At 36.5% G+C, this 24,758-nt stretch overlaps 1 protein-coding gene across 1 annotated transcript in view; it reads right to left on the reverse strand.

The window, feature by feature from the left end:
* ITPR2 (inositol 1,4,5-trisphosphate receptor type 2) overlaps positions 1–24,758 on the reverse strand; it is an 838,078-nt gene that overhangs the window by 97,116 nt on the left and 716,204 nt on the right. Inside the window, exons 47-49 of the mRNA XM_081818942.1 lie at positions 10,906–11,013; positions 2,880–3,072; positions 197–322 (exon numbers count right to left, since the gene is read on the reverse strand). Coding sequence (XP_081675068.1) covers positions 197–322; positions 2,880–3,072; positions 10,906–11,013 — 427 coding nt within the window. The remainder of the gene's footprint in view (positions 1–196; positions 323–2,879; positions 3,073–10,905; positions 11,014–24,758) is intronic.

Consider the following 24,758-nt stretch of genomic DNA (forward strand, 5'->3'; position numbering starts at 1 on the left):
AAAAACTAATGATGTAATGTATGGTGATTAACATAACATAATAAAAAAAAAATAAATAAATAAATAAAAATAATTTTAAAAAAAAGAATTGCGTTATTATTATTTTGAAGCTCTAAATAGCCAAGGAATGGATTATCAAGAGTATTATTTTTAGAACTTTAAAATATTTATCATTTAAAGAAAGACAAGCACTTGCCTTCATCTCCATCATCTCCAAATGGGTAGAAGAGAGCAACAGCTAAATTGATGAACACAGCCAAGTTGAAGGATATGCTCCCCCAGAGGGATATGTGCCTCGAGAACCAGAACAGTGCAGGGTTATCTAGTAAGCAAAAAGTACGATGGGACAAAATGGAATAATTAATTTTGGTTTCAACACATGAACTCTATGGAAATAACATTTTACCAAATGTGTTTTTGCAAAGTAGTATAAAAGTATACTGAAACAAATATTCAAAATGACTTATATAAGAAAGTTTATAATCAATACTATAAGGGGGTTTTCGATTTGATTCCTTTTTTTATTCTTCAGTCAATTTACACCTAAGCCATGGTAAAAGGGTGAGAAATTTTGCAATTGCTAAACATGGTCAGAATAAGTGATTCTGTAACAATTCTAATACATCCCTAGAGCAGATTAAGGGAAACACGTTAATGGCTGCCTGGGGCACCTCTTCACGGAATAGTATGTATCACTTTATAATTCAGTAATATTGATAAAACGGTCCCACTCCCATGCTTTACAGTCAAATAAAAAACCCAAGCCAGATACATGTCTGATGAAAACTCTTATGACCCAGTCACAGTTACCTGAAATCCTGACACTGAACACCATGGCCTAGAACTGCTTATTGGGAACTAGTGATTTATGATACCTAAGTTTTAAACCATAATGCTTCCTAAGCACTTGGGTTTGGAACAGCAGAAAAAATGTGAAAGATACAATAGGAAGTACTAATAAGTAGGAGAGTCTTAACCGAATATTTTCAGAAAAGAGATTCCATATTTATCTTCAGAAATGAATTAGTAAATTCATCTACTGAACATAGTTGACCCTAACCCAAAATCAGTTCTTTCTACCTCTCCTAAATAATTGAAGAGATATGCAGTGCATACAAATTTGACCACATGACTTTTCCAGGTCTTGTCCCTTCTTAACTCTTAATATCTAAACATAAGATCTAAAATATTGGAGTTACTTGAGGGAGAAAGGCACATCAACTTTCAAATAGAAATTATAAACTTTTCAAATTAGGTTCTGTGAATTCCAATCTGGCATCTTCTGCTTACTTCTAAACTGTACTTCCCTTCAGTATATGTTGTTTTCCTTCTCTTAGACTGAAGCATTCCAACCCTGGAATAGGCTGTGATTTGCCATGGCATTTAGTTGACTAATGTATGTTATGCTGTAAACATCTGCATCTCCATCATTTTTGAATTAGGAGTCTTCGTTTTAAAAAGGAGAATGTTAAGACAAAATTAGAAGATGTTGATGCATATATTTGCAGTATATCCATCTAATGAATTAGTTTCTATCTGTAACCTCATAGTAAGTTGCTTCTAAATTTTCAATGTAATATGTGCATTGGAAATTATTTTAAGATTTGTTTTCCAGTAAATGATAAGATATTTATCCAAAAAAGAACAAACCCCACAAGCACTACATCCTTATTCAACTTACTTTTGTCAAGGATAAAATGTGTGCTTTTCAAATGTCCCAAATAAAATTGTTGAGTCTTCACATATTCTGGACACTCAAAATTTTCTCTGAATCCCCTAAGGTTCTACATGGCAAAATACTAAGGGAGAGTCATTTCTTTATTTTTTCAAATATTCTGATAAGAAAGCCTAAAAATGGATGCATATGCATATGCAAAATGCATATAATCTTATATCCAAAGATGATGTGTCTCAAGCTCCACTCAAATTCATAAACCATGCTCATTAAAGTTCCTAGAAAACTAGAAGCACTGTTGAACAGAGGTATTGAGAACATAGGCCTGCTTGTCTGGAAGACTTCCCCCAAAGATAGCAAAGACCTAATCAACAGTGTCTCCCTATTATATTTTGTTAAAAACTCATGATATATGGGAAAATAAACCAAAGCTTAGTGTAATAAAACTTTTTAAGTTTGAAAATTCTGACACTTTCTCCCTCAAGTAACTCCAATATTTTAGATCTTATGTTTAGATATTAAGAGTTAAGAAGGGACAAGACCTGGAAAAGTCATGTGGTCAAATTTGTATGCACTGCATATCTCTTCAATTATTTAGGAGAGTAGAAATTTCCAAATAGACTTGACCCCTTGAGATATAAGTAATGGGAACTATTATCATGCTACTTTTTAACTGTAAAATGATAACATTGCCTTATTGGAATACAAGTGCCACAGAATTTTTAGTCTGATTTGGAAAGGTAAAGATATGTTGAAAGAAAGAATGACTTTCAAGAAAACATCAAACAATCTACTCCATCGTAAGATCATAAGACAACGGAGGACTAGCACGCTGGTGCCAATGCCCCTCCATACCACTCACCGATTGTTAAAGCCAGTCAGAACCTAGCCAAGGACTGCAAAGCTGCAGCTGCTCAGCAGTTGAAACATACAGCTGCAACCCTGCATTTCATAATATTTATAAAACTATAGGATCAGCATGAAAAGATGATCTAATTAGTCTTCTGTTTTTATTAAGCCACAGGTGTCTCAGCTCCCACCCAGGTGTAGACTGAGCTTACACTCTTAAGGCTTTAAGGGACTTCAGTAACATCAGAAGGTAAGAAATTAAAAACCGATTTAAATGAATGCTGTCATGTATTCCAGAGTACCAATATATCTACCGTTACGCTCAAAACTAACAATTTTGGCTTACTGTACTTACTCCTGATTTTTTTCTGCCACTTCATTTCATTGTAGAGATCTTCCGTTTGCTGGAAAAAGTCATTCACTTTACTTCCTTGTTCATCCCTTTCAGTTGTATTGAACACACGGCACTTGGATTCTCGTGTAAGGTATTCACATATATTGGGGACAGGAAAAACTATTTGTTCCATCGTCCTATCATGCCGAACAATCTGAAAATATTAATTTGCATTTGTCAGTCTTGGACTATTTTTTTGTTTTTAGCATGAGCTTATGAATGATATTTTACGAATTCAGGTTTAAAAAAATATGCCACCCCAAACAAAAAAACAAAAATAAAAAAATATGCCAGCTTGAAATACCTAAAGCAATTCTTTAGTGTACTACTTTTCATTGTTGTCTTTAAGAAAAATTAACTGATGAATGTATCATGAATATCTTATAAATAACAAAACCCCAAATCTTTATTCTTTTTGGACTAACATTAAAATTTTGCCACCCATTTTTATTTCCATGAATTACAGCAGAGAACTAAGAACTAAGTGATTGGCTACATAACCTTAAACACAGTACTTAGTATATCTTTATCTTATTCTTAGCTTGGTCTTCCTAAAAGAGCTGTTGCTGTTAGGGACCAAATGACATACTCAACATGATGTGCCTTGAGTTCTGCGGAGAAAGGTGCTTTGTATCATTAAAATGTTTTCCTACGTATGGTAAAACATATTTTTGTAGGTTTCATATCCATTCAAGTATATAACCGGATGTAAATATTCATTATTTTGAACTTGTCTTATTTGGTATTTGTGACAGTGTAATGTTAGACTAAACAAAACAAAAACAGGATGAATATTTTCACAGAAATTTACTATGTAACAAGGTTTTATGTTGACTAAATCTCAAGATTCATATTCATATACTCTGCTCAGCCCTCAAGAATGAATCAGGATTGGTCTAAGCCAGAAGGGTCCTCCTATTCCCCTTCACCACGGGCTGATACAGGGGCAAACATGTTACTAGTTCCAGGAAGTGAGGCACAAGTAGAAATATGCTGGTGATGGGGGGAAGGGGAATCAGGAAAAGGCAGACAGCCACATGAGAACATAATAACAACAAAAAACTAAACACACAACACAAAAACACTTCTTTTGGCCTGTATCCTCTTTCTTCCCACTTAGAACAAAAGGTAGTATAAGGGCATGATGCTTAAAATGCTGGCAGCCATTTTGCAACCATGAGGTAAGATATCACCAGCGTAATAAGGAACACCTAGAGAGAGATGGGAAACACCTTCATGTTTAAAGACATCATTGAGTCATGAGTCAACTGTAGAACTACTGGTACCTTCAGACTTCCTTTTATGTGGGATAATCAAATATTTTTATTGTTCAAATAATTGTCAGTCTGGTATTCTGGTACTTGTAATTGAAGCTATCCTAAATAATATGTTAAATATGCAAACTACATACTAGGGTACTATCATAAAACACACAAAATGAAATTTAGTAGTGGTAAATAAAATTCCTGAACATAGGTTAAAGAAATCAATTGTACAAAAGAAAAATTGGACCTATTTGGTATTGTAGGGGGAAAAAAGGTTTGCTTGATCCAACAGTGTCAAACAAACAAACAAACCAAAAATCTCAGGATGCATTTAAGAAATAGTGTTTCTATGCCACAATCAAGTGGGATATATTCCAGGGATGCAAGTATGCTTCAATAACCACAAATCAGTCAATGTGATACAACACAGTAACAAAATGAAGGATAAAAACTTAATAATCATCTCAATAGATGCAGAAAAGGCATTTGAGAAAGTTCAACATCCATTTATGATAAAAATTCTCAACAAAGGGGGTATAGAGGGAACATATCTCAACATAAAAGCTATATATGACAAGGTCACAGCTAACATCATACTCAACAGTGCAAAGCTGAAAGCTCTTCCTCTAAGATCAGTAACAAGACAATGATGTTACCACTTACCACTTTCATTCAACATAGTATTGGAAGTCCTAGCCAGAGCGATTAGGCAAGAAAAAGAAATAAAAGGCATCTGAATTGGAAAAAAGAAGTAAAACGGTCACTATATCTAGATGACATGATATTAAGTTTTCTTAATATCCCATCAAGAAGCTATTAGAAATAATACACAAATTCAGTAAAGTGGCAAGATATAGAAATCAACACATAAAAATATGTTGCATTTCTATATATTAATAATGAACTATCAGAAAGAGAAATAAAGAAAACAATCCCATTTAGAATTGCATCAAAAAGAATACAATACCTAAGAATAACTTTAACCAAAGTGGAAAAAGATCTATATATTGAAAACTATAAGACATTAATGAAAGGAATTGAAGAAGCCACAAATAAATGGAAATAAATGGAAAAATATTTCATGCTCATGGATTGGAAGAACTAATATTTTTAAAGTATCCATACTACCAAAAGCAATATATAGATTCAATGCAATCCCTATCAAAATTCCAAGGCCTTTTTTCAAATAGGACAAAGAGCCCTTAAAAAAAAAAAAAAAGAACAACCAGTTTTAAAATTTGTATGGAACCATTAAAGACCCCAAATAGCCAAAACAATTTTGAGAAAGAAAAACAAAGTTGGTGGTTTCACACTCTCTGATTTCAACTATATTACAAAGCTATAGTAACTAAACAGTGTGGTATTGACATAAAAACAGAAATACAGATCATTGGAACAGAATAGAGAACCCAGAAATAAACCCATGAATATATAGCCAATTAATTGACCATAAAGGAACCAAGAATATACAATAGGGAAAGGACAGCCTCTTCAATAAATGGATTTGGAAAAATTGGATGGCTACATGCAAAAGAATGAAACTGGAGCACAACCTTACAAAAAAAGAAAAGAAATACACTCAAAATGATCAAGACTTAAACATAAGACTTGAAACCATAAAAACTCCTAGAAGAAAACAGGCAGTAAGCTCCTTGACATAGGTCCTGAAGATGATTATTTAAATCTGACACCAAGGGGCGCCTGGGTGGCTCAGTCATTTAGCATCTGCCTTGGGCTCAGGTCATGATCCCAGGGTCCTGGGATCGAGCCCCACATCGGGCTCCCTGCTTGGAGGGAATCCTGCTTCTCCCTCTCCTACTCCCCCCGCTTGTGTTCTTGCTCTCTCTCTCTGTCAAATAAATAAATAAAATCTTTAAAAAAAATCTGACACCAAAAATAAAGACAACAAAAGCAATAATTAAAAAGTAGGACTATATCAAACTAAAAAGCTTTTGCACAACAAAGGAAACGATCAACAAAATGAAAAGGCAAGCTACCGAATGGGAAAAAATACATGCAAATCAAATATCCAATAAGGGGTAATATTCAAACTATATAAAGAATTCACACAACTCAAAAAGTTAAAAATAGAACAATCCTACAATTCAGCAATTGCCCTACTAGGCATTTACCCAAAGGATATAAAAATACAGATTTGAAGTGGCACATGCAACCCAATGTTTATGGCAGCATTATCAACAATAGTCAAGCCATGGAAAGAGCCCAAATGTCCATCAACTGATGAATGGATAAAGAAGATGTGGTTAATATATACAATGGACTATTACTCAGCCATCAAAAAGAATGAAATCTTGCCATTTGCAATGACATGGGTGGAGCTAGAGTATATTATGCTAAGCAAAATAAGTCAGGGAAAGACAAATATCATATGATTTCACTCATATATGGAATTTAAGAAACAAAACAGATGAACATAGGGGAAGAAAAAAAAGAGAGGAAAGCAAACCATAGAGACTCTTAACTATAGAGAACAAACTAAGGGTTGATGGAAAGAAGTGCATGGGGAATAGGTAAATCGGTGATGGGCATTAAGGATGGCGCTTGTTGTGATGAGCATTGGGTGCTAAATGTAAGTGATGAATCACTAAATTCTACACCTGAAACCAATTTTACCATATATATTAATTAATTAGTATTTAAATAAAAACTTGAAAAGAAAAAAAGAATTCATACAACTCAATAGCAAAAAACCCCAATCTGATTTAAAAAATGGGTGGAAGATATGAATAGACAGTTTTCCAAAAAAGACAGAAAAATGTCCAACAAATACACAAAAAGAGGCCCTACATCATTAATCAACAAGAAAATTCAAATCAAAACCACAATGAGATATCATCTCACACATGTTAGAATGACTATTATCAAAGAAACTAGAAATATTAAGTATTAGTGAGGATGTAGAGAAAAGGGAACTCTTGTGCACCACTGGTGAGAATGTAAATTGTGGTGGTCACTGTGGAAAACAATACAGAGATTCCTTAAAAATTAAAACAAGAACTACTGTATGATCCAGCAATTCCACTTTGCAGATTTATCAAAAAAAACCCAAAACACTAATTTGAAAAGATATCTGCACCCCCATGTTCACTGCAGTATTATTTACAATAGCCAAGATATGGAAACAACCTAAGTGCCTGTCAATGGATGAATGGGTAAAGAAATTGTGGTATACATATGCATTGGAATATTATTCAGCCATAAAGAAGAATGGTATCTTGCCATTTGTGACAAGATATGGATGGACCTCAAGGGCATTATGCTAAGTGAAATAAGTCAGATAGAGAAAGAAATACCACATGATCTCTCTTGTATGTGGAATCTGAATATATATATACATATATACACATACATAGACACACACGTATATACATACAAGCTCATAGATACAGAGAATAGATTGGTGGTTGCCAGAGGCAGTGGATGGGGTGTGGGAAAAATTGGTGCATTGTTTTTGCTTTTTTTTTTTAATTTAAATAAATAGAATAAAAATAAAAAATAAAAATAAATTAAAAAAAAGAAACGGAAGGGCGCTGGGGTGGCTCAGTCAGTTAAGCACCCGACTCATGATTTTGGCTTAGGTCATAATCTCATGGGTCGTAGGATCGATCCCCACAACGGGCTCCATGCTCAGTGGGTAGTCTGCCTGAGAGTCTCTCCCTCCTGCCCCTCCCCCCACTTGTGCACACTTGTGCGTGCGCACTGTCTCTCAAATAAATACATCTAAAAAAAAAAAGAAATAGAATTTTGATTATTATAGACCAAACAATTCAGTCCCTTTATGAAATGTTATGTTTGATTCTGGTCATCACATTCTATAAGGCGCACGGACAAACTGGAGGAATTACTGCAGACAATGGGAGTGTATTAACTGTAAAAAGCCAAAATGGATAATTGTTTCAATACATTTTTTCAACAAATGCTTATTCACTCCTTAGGTGAGGAGGTCTGGGGAACTCAAAGTGAAAACACAACATGAATCCCAATCTATAAGAGCCTCTAGTTAAGTAATCATTATGGTTCTTCAAATGTTACAGCCAAGCTATCATGCTAACAGAAGAGCAAATGTTCTGAACAGTGGGGAAACATTAAGGTGGGCTAGTGTGAACTCTTTATAAAAAATAACTTTCTAATTATTCAAATTGTTCAAAATTGGATCTGTTTCCTTCTGAAGTCGTGAGATCTCTATCACAGGAACAATTTAAAGTAGAGGCAAGATCATTACAGAGTAATTTCTCCTTGAATGGGTGAGTGAACCAGGTAACACACAAGGTCCTTCATATTTCTCAGCTTCTTTGAGTTTATTATTTTAGAAAAATTATTTTCAACAATAATCATTATTGTGGTGATGCTCCAAGGCACTGTGTCAGTAGGGGACAAGTGACACATAAGACACATGTTTCAATATGATATATTAAACTAACAGCATGATCAAACTGCTGTGGGAGTACAGTGGGATAAAATTAATGAATGCCTAATGGGTGAGAAGCCTCTCTGAATAGAGCATATGAGCTGGTCTTCCAATGAGCATGGGGACTGGTCAACATGTAGAATTTACATCATCAGCCCAGACTGTTCCTTTGAACACTGGACTTCTGTACCCAACTTCAGGAATGCCTCAAAGTCACCTCAAATTCAATTTATCCAAGAACCAATAAATGATCTTCCTCTCTCTTTTAACTGCCCAAGCTAGGATCCCAGTGCACTACACCAATTCTGCTTATTTATTCAAACCAGAAGCCCAGGGGCATCCTTTTCCATACCATTTTGCTTAGGTTGTCACATTTTATAAGGGGCATTATAAATATCCCTCATACACACACGTACACACATGTATGTATGTGTGTGTATGCATATTTTTCTCCAATCCAGTCATCTTCAGTACCACCATCTTTCACATTTTCTATTAAAATATCTTTCATCTGATCTACCTGCATCCCCATGCCCCATTCTCTTTTCCAATCTTTCTCCAACAGCAACTAGAGTAATCTTTTGAAAAGAGTCCCCCGCCTTGTGTGTTCTTTTTTTTTTTGCTTCTAACAACTTCATTTTTTTTTGTTTTATTTCAATTCTATTAGCCAACATATCATTAGTTTCTGATGTAGTGCTCAATGATTCATGAGTCTGTATAACACTCAGTGCTCATCACATCACGTGGCCTCCTTAATATCCATCACTCAGTTACCCCATTCTCCTCCCCACCTCCCCTTCTGCAACCCTCAGTTTGTTTCCCGAAGTCAAGTCTCTCATGGTTTCACACCTTCCCTTCATTTACTTACATCTGAAATTCTGTGCCCAATCTTTACTCAATCTTTAATATATTCTTTATGGCAACTATCTCTGTGAAATCCATCCTGAAATTCCCCAGGCACAGTTAATTGCTGTTTTCTCTACATTTCCTTGGCCCTCTGTTTATGCACTTACTACACGGAATTATCTTCTGTATGTGTATGTAACTGAGAGAGAGTAAGTGATCTGCAAACATTTACCAAATTTGTGTATTTACAGTGAAATCCCTCCTCATTGCTGGGAAACCAATAAAAGTCCTACTTCAGACAATAGCCCCAGCTCTCACACAGGTATTAACCAAATCCTTCCTCTGGCCCACTCGGCCCACCTGCTATTCCTATCTCTTCTAATCATGTAGCTTTGTACCATGACTTCTGGGACCTTCCTCAGAACCTTAGTGGTTTGGCGATAAATCCGTATCAACTTCTCCAGCTTCCTGAGGTGACCAGCCTCTCAGGCTCTAATCACCTGATGCAATAAGCAACGTTTTTGCTGCTGGTCCAGCTTATGGGTTCCTACGTTGAGTCTCCCACCAAAGCTGCAGTACTATTAATGTTTATAAATGTGAGCAAGTGATCAATTTTGTGACATGTTCATTATTCCAAATGTTTGGCAATAGCAAACAGCAAGGTACCGTGATTATATATCCTGAGAGCTAATAGCAGTGATACCCATCATGCATTCTGCTCTAAACTAAAAAATATCCACCAAAATGAATAAATGTATGAATGTAAATTACAAGTGACAAGCGTCAACTACTCTGCTCACTTCTGCCTGATTAGCTCTGCCAACCAGTGTCAAAATGATACCAGAGCTAGTAAATGACAGCCAGATGGGTCTCACAACACATAATGGTAAGTCCATGTTGACCTACCCCTCCTCAACTGCCAAAAGCTATTAAATAATATTGCATGGCGGGGGGGTCAATTGCCATGTACTGAAAATGAGAGCTGCTAAAGCACTCCAGGTTTATGCCATCGCTATGAGTACTTTATAGTGCCTTCCACACTTTTGAACACTGCTTTACACAGAGATCTCTCTTTTAACAAGCCTTTTGTAGTTTCTACAGAGAATGCTTTTCTTGCATGATAGCTTGTAATGTAATTATTTTTTCATCAAAACATCACTGCTCTGTAATGATTGCTTCCATGACCAACACAACATAAAAATAACGTTAATTACAAAAGAAAATTCACATATCGTTCTGGCCAAAAAATAAAGACCACTTTGAAAGATATGCACTTCAATTTCTCATAGATCACTCCTTGCATCTTATCTTTTGATGTGTACTTTTACAGTTTCTATTTTTCAATTCTGCTTCATTGTTCTAGGAAACAATTATGAAAATGGTCTGAAAGAGAAAGGGAACATATATTTTCACAGCTGATCCTTTTCGAGAAATAAGAGATGGTTACCTCGATCTGTGCAGTGTGGTTGGCATAATATTTTAAGGCTTCATCCCCATCATCTGGATCCGATCCTGGCTTGAGCATCTGCTGTAAGAGTTTGTTGTGACGAGCCAACTAGAGGGAAAGAGAAGGTAAAGTGTTTAGGTCTCTTTTTCTCCCTTTCCTGGGGTCAAACTTTGAAATTACTTTGTCCACTGGTACCCATAGCTTCACAGTTCTGGGGTTAATGCTGATTAATTATGCTTCAGGAAACATGCCTATTTGAAAGGAATAAATAATGAAATCATGGGGATCAGCTATTATTACTACATCAATCTTACATTTTTTTATTTGGCAATGTATATGTTCCTAGCATGAGAAGACCGTGTCTCGCCCAGAGTAGGTGCTCAATTCATATTTGTTGATTAAATTTATATCTTAGATAAATGTATGATTGTTCCAGGAAGAAGAAACAGCCACAGAGACATATAACTGATGCTCTCTACAATAAACTATATGCACATCAAACTGATCAGCAGTGTGATACTTCAGTAGGGTAGCAATACCAATCTAAATGGCAGCTTCCTATCTACCTAAATAAATAGGTATTTACATTTCGGAAGGATTTCTCTTATGGCATCTCATCAACCTACACTAGCAGTTTGTACTAAAGTCCTATGCTTCTGAATATTCGTATGTCAAAACTGGCGCTTTATCTCAGTTTTATTGTAATTCGAAATGGGCATTTAAATAACGAAAATTTCACCACGAATGATCTTAAACTGCCGTTGATGGAAGTAATCTTTCTCATTTGAATGTCTATGACATTTGTTAGCTGGTTCTCTCACTTTGTAGATAACTAATACATATTGCTTTCACATGCCACTTTTCTGGCTCTCGAACAATTCCTGAAACCCTGCAATGTCTTTATTATTATTTTTTTTATTATGTTGATCACCATACATTACATCATTAGTTTTTGATGTAGTGATCCATGATTCGTTGTTTGCATATAACACCCAGTGCTCCACGCAGTACGTGCCCTCTTTAATACCCATCACCAGGCTAACCCATCCCCCCACCCCCCTCCCCTCTAGAATCCTCAGTTTGTTTCTCAGAGTCCATAGTTTCTCATGGTTCGTCTCCCCCTCCGATTTGCCCCCCTTCATTCTTCCCTTCCTGCTATCTTCTTCTTCTTCTTTTTTTTTTAAACATATAATGTATTATTTGTTTCAGAGGTACAGGTCTGTGATTCAACAGTCTTACACAATTCACAGCGCTCACCATAGCACATACCTTCCCCAATGTCTATGACCTTTCAGATAGTCTATTTATGCCTCAAGTTCCCTGAGGGCTTCCAAAATCAAAGAATCTCCATATAATTCTTTTATTCTGGCACCGTTCCTATCTTTTACTCTGTGCCAGTCGCTATCCTAAATACTTAAGTACGTGATCTCATTTGATCCTACGAGGAAATCCTGAGGTAGACACTGGCATTATCCTCGTTTTACAGATGAGGAAACTGAGGCACCGAGCATTTAAGGGACTTGTCCATGATAATGTACCTAGAAAATGATAGAGCCAGTATTGAATGCAAGCAGAATAATTTCAGAGGCAGTATTCTTATCAACATTACAGAGCAATAAATAAGTCTTTGTACTATTCTTGAGATGTTAATTCAAATTGTGATTATAAAGAATGGAGATAAATTTTAAATAATAATCCAGAACCTATAAAGCCTAATAAACATTATCCTTGTAAGTGATAACATGGTAAATTAAATATTCATCCCACTGATGCTGCTCTAGAGCAAATCATTTTTGAAACTAGTATTTTAGAATTGGCTTTCAGGGATATTTATAACTCACTCAAGAAAACTATTTACATTTCATTCCTGACTAAATGTGAATTGTACAGATTTTTATTACAAACTGTAGTCATGAAATTTGTTGTGACTTGTAGGTGCTTCTAAAAATCTAAATGTGTTTCAAAGGATACAATTATTGTAATCATTTAGGCACATTAGCATATGTTTTAAGAAGTTTGTTGAAGGTAAAATTGGCATGATTCATTTACAGTTTGCATCTGGGGCATGAGAAAAAGAGGAGTTAGGTTTGACTCTGAAAGTATTAACCTGAGCAACTGAAAGTTTAGAAATGCCACTTGCTAAGGAAAAATGCAGAAGGAGCATATTTAGGGAAAGAAAATCAAGACTTTGGTCTTGGACACATGAAACTTGATATATTATGCAAAAGGAAATGATGAGCAGGCTGTTGGATGGATATGTTTTTCAGGAGCTCTGAGCAGAGGTCAGGATTGGAGCTATATATTTAGGTGTTGTCAGTATATGCCTGATACTTAAAATCATGAGCCTTCATGGGATGACCTAAAAGTGAGCTGAGTCAGAGAAAAGAGATCCAAAGAACACCAACACAAGTTAGGAAGAGGAGAGGCATCACAGTGAAGAAGACTGAGAAATTTGGGCAAGGGAGGTCAGAACAAAACCAGTGAAACCTGGTGTCCTGGCAGCCAAATGAAAAAAAAAACTTCAGGATGGAGGGAGTGATCATCTGTGTCAAAAGTCGCAGACAGTTGACTCAAATGAGGACCAGGAAGTGGCCATTGGGTTGAGCAACTTACAAGTCACTGGTAACCTTGACAGCAACAGTTTCAGGGACTAGTGGATACCAAAGCCGCTGTAGTGAGTTTAAATAAGAATGGGAGAAGAAGAAGTATAAACAATGAATATAGGCAACTCTTGAAAAGGGGGAGCTAAGAAATAGGGTGGTAGCTAGAGAAATGGATAAGGTAAAAGGGAGGGCTTTTTAAAGATGGGAATGATGACATGTTGATTTGATTTTGAGAGAGATGGAATGTTTGCTAAAACAACATCTTGACCAGGTGAGAATGGAATGCCCTAGTATATAAGTGGAAGGTTTTGGCCTTAGACAGAAACAAATTCAACCATACTGACAGCAGAGAATATGGTCACAGTTTCAGGAGGGTGGCAGTTTTGATGATGGAAACGCAGAAAAGTTTTTTTTTTTCCTGGTTACTTTTATTTTCTCAGTGTAGTAGTAAGTTGATAATAGGGATGAGAGAGGAGGTGTTAGAAATTTGAGGAACAGAAGGTATGAGAGTGAGCTAGGGAAAGCAAACAACCTTAGAAAATATAGTAGGATTGTCAGGAAGTCTGAAGGGCTCCCTTTCTGTTATGGTCAAAGTGAGGTCAGTAAGCATGTTTGTGTGTTTTTCTCCAGTGAGGTTCAGTTGTCTGGGTCCAGGCATGGAGTAGACAGAGTTGTAATTAATGAGATGTGTGGTTTTTCAGGGCAAGGTCAACAACACACCAAAAAGAGATACATGGAAATTAAGAGGCTATATAAGGAATTTAAATGGGACCATGGAATCTAAGCTGAATAAAGGAAATGAAGCCCAAGAGGGATGATGAAAAGGTGGTAGGATGAATGAATTGTAGCTTTAACTGTCGTAAGAAATGTGTTGCAGTGCTTGGAAGAAAGTGCTAGTCAAAGGGCTAGCTAGCCTGAGATACTTGAATTGGAGCCTACCAACAGAGTGCAGGGAGCAGTGACTAGTAATGATCAGGTTTAGGTGTGCCCATATGTCCAACATCGGACCTCCACTACCACACTACTCTGAGCCACCAGCTTCTCTCGCCTGGAACACTGCAAAAGCATTTTAACTGGTCTCCCTCACTGACCTTAGTCCTCCTGAGTCTAGCTGTTACACATGAGCCAGAGGCATCCTTTCGGTCAGATTGTGACTCTTCAACTCCAAACCCTCCAATGGCTGTCATCTTATTTAGAATTAGAGCCAGCTTTTCACCACGGCCAATAAGGACTACAGAATCTGGCCTCGCTATGCCTTTCTCGACTCCTCTCCTTGTACCCTCCCACAGTCCCAGCCACATTGGGCTCCTGCCAGTTCCTTCCATCTGAGAAGCATGTGTTTGTCTCAAGGCTTTATAGTTGTTGTCCCTTTGCCCGGATTCTCTTCCTCTAGACACCTGCATGGTTTGCTTCTTCACCTCCTTCAGGACTCCTTTCAAATATTGTCTTATCAATAACCACACTTTTAATGATCAACTCATCCACCTCCCCTAATACACCCAACACTATTTCCTGCCTTATTTTTTCCCATAGCATATTATGATCTGACATACCATATTTTATTATCGATCTCTTCATTAACGATCCCTGCTTATGTTAGAGTAAGCTTATGTTTTCAGAGGACACAGATTTTCACTCATTTTGTTCACTGTTCTATTTCCAAGGCTTAGAACAGTGTCTGGCACATAGTAGATACTCAATACATACTTGTTTAATAAATGGAAATATCAGAACTCTTAAATCATGAATAAAGGATAGCTTTCCAATATGAGACATTAATTTGAATAATTTCTTATAAATTTATTTACTAAAAACTTTTACTTCTTTATAGTTATTTTATAGTGCCAAAATTAATATAATTATTTTAAGAAATCAATAATGCTATTTTATGTGATATAATTCATAGTACAAATCTATACAAATAATTTTCATTTAGTATATCCTACTTCACAGAAACATACCAGGACTTCTCTTTCCTGCAGTGTTAATGAGATGATTCTACATTTGTCTTGTTTTCTTGCATTTCAGTGGCACTCTAAAGGCCCTTTAAAAAAATAAGATGCCTCAGCCTCCTTTCAGATGTTTAAACAGTTAAAAAATATTCTTATTCATGATTATATATGTCATCTCCACATATACATATCTTGGAAAATTTGAAAGATATAATAAGAAAAAACAAAATAGAAATAGCTGTACCATTTTTCTACCTGGATATCTTTTACATTCTTTGTGACTGAGAGCCTTTCCTGACTCAGTAGCCTAGTTTGCTCTTCCTTGTTCTGCGTTCAGATAGTGCCCTGTGCATATCTAGATAGCAAAATTTCTCATATTGCGTCTTAGTAGATGTTGGCTCTCTCCAGTGGGCTACAACATTTTTAAGGAAAAGGGTCTGATCTTAACCTCTACATTTTCAGAGCCAAAAACAGAGCCAAATAGATACAATGAATATTTGCCAAAAAAACAAGTCAGCGAAGACATTCACTATGTGTTTATGTGGGCAAAAACTCTTAAATCACAGTAAATTATCCCTCTGTTTCCTCCTTGACAAAAGATAAAAGCCAAAGAAATACAATTGGACATCAGATGACAGTAGAACTCCCAGGGTTTGCAGAAATAAAATATTTTAATATTTTTTTCTTATTTCATAGTTAATTCGTTTACTTACATCCCTTCTGCTATATCATAAGCTATTTGGAGAAGGAACTGAGTACTCAGTAAATGAGGAATTGAACCCTGTGAAGCAAGGACAGCATCCCTATTATACAGACAAAATACAAAAGAAGTAAAGAATATCTCAATGATTCTAAAACATGTGAAAATGACTGGTATCAATATAGAGCTGTCTGGTCCAAATTTATAGTTTACTAGAAGCACAGTACAAATTCTCAGAGACTAGTTAACATATGCCCAGTAGTTGTTTAAAAAAGATTTAGAGCCCTATATATGCAATCCTTTAAAAAATGATATCTAGAATGGCCAGGCTACCAATCAAAAGCATCAGTTTTTTTCTTAGTGATGGGCTCTTTGCTTTAGCCAATTTTCTCTTCTACCCCCTTTTATATGACATAAATAAAGAAAAACAACCCCAGAACCCAAAGAAGCAATAGCATCACTTAATATTATGTGCTTTGGAAACCAAATGTGAAAAACCTTGGTAAGTTTCTAGACAAGTATAGCACATCTGTGGAGATCCATCACAATCAGAAATCTAGTTTAAGTCCTAATTAAAAACTTAAAAAAGTTAATGAAGACATACAAGGACAGTCATCTTCTGATATCCAACTTCAGCTCGCAGAGACCCTCACAACAGTACTTGAAATTAGCTGATGTCACTACACAACATGGTCTGGAAAACCAGCCATTATTCAGTGTTGCTAACAATGAGAATCTGAACATGGGCATTGTCACTGAATACTAAAAAGGAATAATGTCATAGGTAGGAAATCTCTGAGTCCTAGAAATACTTAGAATCCACGACAATCTTTATTAGGCAAAATTGTAGCAATTGTTTTATACATTTATACTAAGTAGGTATGGCAGATACCTACTTAGATGATGATGCCTACATTTGCCATACCTACTTAGTAAGTGGTGATGAAAAAATTTACCAATAAAAAACTCTTAGTAGCTCATTATTACAAAAAGAAAAAACTAGCCCGAGATAATTTATCATCCTCCATAATACTAAAGTTTTTAAAAATGCAATGTAATACATGATATATGCATATATATTAGTGAGAAAGGAATCAAAACACTGGTGGATAGTTAGCCTTATAAAAGAATAAAGACATATTTCCTACAGGGGAAGACTCCCATGAACGGATAGGGATTGTTTCATTATGTATTGAAATGAAAAAAGGAAAATCATGCACTTCATTACTAATCATGACGTATTAGTAATTTAAACACATATGCAACTTTAAACAGGAATGAAAATTTGTGTATATATGTAAAATACATATATACTCATAAGTATATATATATATACACAAACACATAAAACCCACAGCAGAGTCTTTAAGTAACACTGTGCAGCTTTTTAAATCTAAGATTAGGGAATAAAGATGACAGATTTAGGCTTTTCATTTTTAGCAGCAGCCCTTATTAAACCATTCACATTTATTTTCTTATCATTAGGATTCTGACGTTCATTTCAGTTTGGGTGCAAATAAGGATGGAGTAAAAAAATCAAGCAATTGCGCTTGAATGATATTCAACAATAATTATTCTTTGGCACTTTTCATATGTGATTTTTTTCATGTGAGTTCCACTTTTATTAATTGGTAAAACTGACACAGCAACCGCCTTTCCAAAGATCATAAAGTGAGCTGGAGCCTGCGGTCAGAATAATTGGCTCATACATTTACGTTAATAATTGTACAATGCTTTTATACCAAACACTCTTCCTATTTGGAGCAGAGAGAAATCAGCAGAAGAGAGTGTAAACTAAGGTTTTCCCTTTTCTCACATGCTTAAAATACACAAACCCTGTATCTTCAAAACATCTATTTTTCTCTGATTTTGTGATTCTGTTCTGTGCAAAGCAAAAAAAAAAAAAAAAAAAACTACTGTGGGATGATAGAGATAGTAAGACTTACTCTCTTTTTTTAAGCAATCTACTTTCTAGTTGGTAGAATGAGAACAATTACAGACATGTAATTAATACGAGGAAAAATAAGGACAGAAATGCAAGGGATCCCATTTGGTTGGTAGCACTAGGATAAGAATCATGTAAGAAATGCATCTGATAAAGGTTTTAAAGAATGGATAAAATGTCCATAGGTAGGAAGGGGGAGGTGAGGATGGCATGAGGAAGCCATTCTGAGGGGAGAGAGGGACCTGCATGAAGAAAGTCATAGAGGATGGCTAGAGAGACAGAGGTCTAGAATTTGCAACCATACTACATGCCCAAGTAGGAGTTTGAATGGAGAGTACTGTTGAGGGTTGAACTGTGTCCACCAAGAAGATGTGTTCAAGTCCTAACCCTTAATACTTATAACTGTGATCTTACTTGAATATAGGGTCTTTGCAGATGTATTCAGTTAAGATGAGGTCATACTGGATGAAGGTGGGCCCTAATCCAATGACTAGTGTCCTTGTAAGAGTGGGGAAATGTGGACACAGACATAGATACACAGGGGGAATGCCACGTAACAGGAGAGATTAGAGTGATACAAGCCGAGCATCACCAAGGATTGCTGGCTACCCCCAGAAGCTAAGAAGAAGCAGGTAAGGATCCTACCTTAGAGCCTTCAGAGAGAGCATGGCTCTGCTAACATCTTCATTTAGGACTTCCAGCCCCCAGAATTGTTAGCAAATAAATGTCAGCTGTTTTAGAATATTAAAGTCATGGTAATTTGTTACAGTAGTCCTGGGACGCTGTATTGGTCTGTTTGGGTTGCTATAGACAAAAGTACCATAACCTGGGTGGCTTACATATCACACTTTATTTATATATATCACAAATTAATTTCATACACTTCTAGAGGCTGGGAAGTCCAAGATAAAAGCGCCAGCAGATTTGGTGTCTGGGGAGAGCTCGCTTCCTCATAGACAGGTATCTTCTCACTAAAACCTCATTGGTGGAGGGGCAAGGGATCTTTCCGGTCTCTCGTATAAGGGCATTATTAATCCCATTCATGAGGGCTCCACCATCATGATCTAATCACCTCCCAAAGGTACCAATTCCAAACACCATCACATTGGATGTTGGGACTCAACATATGAATTCGGGGTGGGTAACACAAACATTCAGTCTATAGAAGAAGCTAATACAAATGTGAGCTGTAAAGGAATTTTTCTATTAATTGTGGCATGATAAACTAAGATCCTCTTACCCATTCTTTTCCCTTCTATTAGAAAAAAGAACGGAGGAATAAAGAGGATCTTTCGGGAATGGTGCCAACTGTCCAGAGCTACTCTCAGTACCATAAAGTCCTTTATAAGAAAACAGCCCAAAGAAGAAATAACTGTTCCTCTAGAATACTGATGCCAGAATTATTATTCTGTTAGGAGTAGGGCCAAAGTCATGTTACGAAGAAGAAAAGGCTTTCTCACATGAGACTGAACTCTGTGGTCTCAGCAAGAAAATACTCACTGTGGCAGGAGTATTTGCACTTAGACTCTTGACAAGGATATCAGCTTCTGGCACGCCTAGTAGAGAGAACACCCTCTCCATTTCAGTCTGTAGAATCTAGGCTGCAGGAAACTCCCATTAATATCCAATTTAAATCTGAGGTTAAATAAAGATGCAGAAATGGTGGCATTTCCCAAAGGCGGGGCGGGGGGAGAACATTACAGAGTTGGGGATGAGGGGTAAAGTGAGGGGAGGAAATGTGGAAGAGTACTACAGATATGGGTTTGATATTATATAGCAATACCCATATAGTATTATAGATATGGCTATGAGAAGCAGATGAAAGTAAGGATTCTCCACCAAAGAATATCATGAAATGGATTAGCTGGAAAGTCTGTCTTTCTTAAAGTTAATTCTTGTCCTTTTTTCTCCTTCCCAGACTTCCTTGTTCCCTAGTCAAACACAGTTGTCTATGTTGTCTTGCAGAATTTGGATTGTAACTGGAATGGAAAGAGAAAGACATAATGTTTATTTTTCTGGACTTGCCAAATAGCCTCTTGAGAATCCAAAGAGAACGCCTCAAAGGAAGCAGGGCCAAGAGGAAAGCGTGGCAATGGACAGGAAAGAGAACAGAGGGGGTGTCATTCTGAGGAAGGCGTTCCAGTAAACCTGGGAAAGAAATGACACAAACCCGAGAGTGCCTTATGAGGTGGCTGTGGAGGATGCGTGGACCACCAGACCAAAGACCTCAGACCCAAAGGGAACTGTGACACCTCAGGACTGTTTTCCCATCCCTGCCACATACACACAACCATAGAGAAGTAAGGAACTGGTCCGATCCCTCCTTCCACGGCACTGAAGGAAGGAGCCTAAAATGCCAGCATTACCCTACACTAGAGCATCTTCACCAAAGGAGTTTAAAAAATATATAGGTTTTACTCATCCAAGATCTAAAATAAATTTTTTTATAGTTCTTAGAGATCAGTGCATTACTTCCATTGTGGCCAAACTAAGACAAAGATGTGCAAAATGACAAGAAATTCACTAAAAAACTAAAACTAAACAAACTAAAAAAACTAAAAAAAAAAAAAAACAGACAAAAAACAAAACAAAACAAAATCCCTCAATTTTCAGATGATCTAGACTCCTATTCATTAGGGTCTGTCTAAAATTACAGTAAAATCAATAAAAGACCTTTAGTCTTATTATAATAAGTTTGAAAATATGTTTGATAGATCAACCTTTGAAGCAGGGTAAAGTAGGAAAGAAAAAAACAACATAAATGGGCCAGGAGAAACAATGCATTTTTAAATGACTTAAGGTAGTAAGTTATATTTGCACTATGGTTTTGACATAAAGCATCAAAATGTTGTGATGAAGCATCTAGCTCTCCTAATGATTGCTAAAATTCATCCTAACAGAATGGTTCTCAAAATGTGGTTCCTGGGGGCGCCTGGGTGGCTCAGTTGGTTAAGCAACTGCCTTCGGCTCAGGTCATGATCCTGGAGTCCCTGGATCGAGTCCCGCATCAGGCTCCCTGCTCGGCAGGGAGTCTGCTTCTCCCTCAACTGCATCAGCATTACCTGGGAACTCATCAGAAATGCAAATTCGTGGGCCCCACCTCCAGGCCCTTCAGAATCAAAAACTGTGTGTGGAGCCCAGCAATGATGTTAGCAAGCCCTCCAGATGATTTCAATCCTGCCAACATTTGAGAACCACTGTCCTAATAGAAAATCTTACCACCAGGACCAATTTAGATTCAGGACAGGAATCTAGTGTTTTTAAAATCTAAAACTAAAGAACCAACTGTTTTTAAAGGAGTTTTTTCCTCCCTACAAGAAAAATGTAAACATAATTAGATACTTTTAATAACAGTAAATAATTTCTTGAACAATTTTTTTAATTGTAATTGGGATCAGACACATAAAAAGTATTCCATTTAGTTTTTAAAAATTGGTCATCTATCTACCATATGATTTCACTCGTATGTGGAATTTAAGAAACAAAACAGATGAACATAGGAGAAAAAAAAAAGACAAATAAACCAAGAAACAGACTCTTAATTATATAGAACAAATTGAGGGTTATCAGAGGGGAGGTGGGTGGGGGGTGGGCTAGTTGGGTGATGGGTATTAAGGAGGGCACTTGTGATGAGCACTGGGTGTTGTATGTAAGTGATTAATCACTAAATTCTACTCCTGAAACCAACATTACACTATATGTTAACTAAATTTAAACAAATTTAAACAAAACTAAAAAAACTAAAACTAAATTTAAACAAAAACCTGAATTAAAAATAAATAAATAAATAAATAAATATTGGTCATTTGTAGCTTTAATTGGTCATAGCTTTAATTTCTGAACTCACTTTGCACTTTTAAAAATATTTCTGTACTAAAATCCCATTCAAGTAAAAAATCAGCTTATAAGGAGGTTTATATAATTATATACCAAAATATATATTACACATTAGTTTATAAAATTAGTTTATATGCTTATTTTGATGAAAAGAGTAGATAAACAAAATTACCTTCTAAAACAAACTCTTTCCCTACAATTATTTAAGTGAAATTTATTCTTTTTTTTTTTTTTTTTTAAGAGAGGGAGAGGGAGAGGAGAGGTAGAGAGAGAATCCTAAGCAGGGTCCACACCCAGTGGGGAGGCTGACATGGGGCTCAATCTCACACCCTGAGATCATGACTTGAGCCAAAATCAAGAGTCAGGTGCTTAAGTAACTGAACCACCCAGGTGCCCTTAAGTCAAATTTATTCTTGAGTTCAATTTTGCTTAATTAAAACGATCATACTTTCTTTGGCTTCAGTAGTTCAAAAGCTATGTATATTAGGATTTTATAAAGAATTTATCATTTTAAGGGAAAATAGCTGTCATTTTATATTTTTCATGCAAAATTTAATCATATAATTTAATGCTTAATTGCTTCTGATATCACTGTTAAGAATATACATCAATATTTCCTGAATGACTAAAGCTACATGAAAATAAATAGTAAGTAGGTCATCTTATCTGAAATCAGTATATCACAAAAATTTTCTATATTAATCATTGTTGCAGTGTCCTATTCAAAACAGATAAAATATTTCTGGGTGAGAAGCAAGAAAAGAAACTAATTCTACATGTTTCATGTGGTTATCCAAAATACAAATAAACATTAATAGAAAAAGAAAGTTGCAACTAACCAATCTTTAGGACACCCCAAAATGATGTACACTTGGATTTTTTGCTTTTGTTCTATAGAATTGATGAAAGACAGACATTACTTCAGACCCTATTTCTTTTTGATTTTTTTTTTTTAAGATTTTGTTTATTTATTTGAGAGAGAGAATGAGAGAGCACATGAGAGGGGGAAGGTCAGAGGGAGAAGTAGACTCCCCGCTGAGCAGGGAGCCCGATGCAGGACTGGATCCCAGGACTCCAGGATCATGACCTGAGCAGAAGGCAGTTGCTTAACCAACTGAGCCACCCAGGCACCCCTCTTTTTGATGTTTATAAAGATAAGTCTTTGAAATTTCTAGGTCTCGCTATTCCTATAAAGGAAGTAATGTATTTCTTCAGATCCAGAGATGAGAGGATAATATTACTTTAGTAGCTCTGTCAAGAACCTACAAATAAATGTGTTGGATATTTCCCATCCATGTTCCCTCCCTAGTGATTTTTCTTCTTTTTTTCCTTTAATTTTTTTTTTTTAATTTTAGTAGTTTATTTTGGAGACAAAGCTGTGCAAGAGGCCAGCCACGTTTTCCTGCTTCCCCAGGGCTCAGGGCTGGACTAGGAAAGGTGCCATACAGATATTATAATCAGGGTTCAACACCCAAGTCATGTAAAGGCAGTTAGTGGGTGGGCCCTCAGTTTCCAGGACAGCTGGGCAGTTCCAGTGGCATCTGCCCTCACCCCAGGCCCAGCACCACCTGATGGCGGTCACCGCCTAGCCCTTCCTTTCCCAAAGGTGGGTGACCTCCCCCCACATACCCCCCTACCCTGCTGAGCCAGGCCTGAAGGTACCTCCAAGTGCCCAGGTCAGCAGCCTCTCTCGGGCCATCATTACTGGACCATGAAGGACAGCCCAGAGGCTCCCTAGTGATTTTTCAAACACGATCTGGGTAATACCAGCAGAACACAAGGATCCTCCTCCATGATGATTCAGATAATGATACGTGAGTGTGCAGTATTATTTATTTGATTTTAGTGTGTCTCCCTTGCCTAAAATATAAGTTTCAGGAGGACAGGAATTTTGTTTCATTCACTGTTGTATCCCATGCCTCCAGAATAGTGTCTAGTACCAATTAGGTCCTTAATAAATATTTACTGAATGGATGGTCGTGGAATGTTTCTGTATGATCAATTTTTAATTGTGTATGTGTTTAATTTACCAGAAGAGATTGATTTTTAGGAAATGTTGAAGTACAATTTATAAATGTGAACGGTGTTTTAATTCCTATTTCTGGAATAAAGTAATTAGTTATTTATTTACAACATAAAGAAAATAAGAATTATACCATCACAGGGCGTCTGGGTGGCTCAGTCGATTAAGCGTCTGCCTTCAGCTTAGGTCATGATCTCTGGGTCCTGAGACCGGTACCCCTCTCAGCAGGAAGTCTGCTTGTCTCTCTCCCTCTCCTCCCCCTCCACTCATGCTCTCTCTCTCTCCTCTCAAATAAATAAATAAGGAATAGTGCAGAGGATAATAGGGGTGGGGTGGGGGGAAATTGAATGGGAAGAAATCAGAGAGGAAGACAAACCATATGAGACTCTTGACTCTGGGGAAACAAACTGAGGGTTGCCAAAAGGGAGATGGGTGGGGAGATGGGATAACTCTGTGATGGGCATTAAAGAGGGCACGTGATATGATGAGCACTAGATGATATACTCAACCAATGAATCATTGAACATTATATCAAAAACTAATGATGTACTATACCTTGGCTAATTGAATTTGAATAATAAACAAATAAATAAATAAAATCTTAAAAAAAAAATTATACCATCATTTATCTCTTCAAAAGCATTTTAATGCTTTCACTGTTCCTAGTGACTCTTTTTTTTCCAAGGCAAGCGCCAAGAGGTGAAAAGGATCATCTTTTTGAGGCCTTTGATCATATTAAAATAGGTCTTATGGTTGACTGGGAAAACTTAAGAGAGTCTTTGCTCTCAAAGCG

This window comes from Leptonychotes weddellii, chromosome 5 (assembly GCF_054177405.1).
Source record: "Leptonychotes weddellii isolate Sample4059 chromosome 5, ASM5417740v2, whole genome shotgun sequence".
Classification (NCBI taxonomy): Eukaryota; Metazoa; Chordata; class Mammalia; order Carnivora; family Phocidae; genus Leptonychotes; species Leptonychotes weddellii.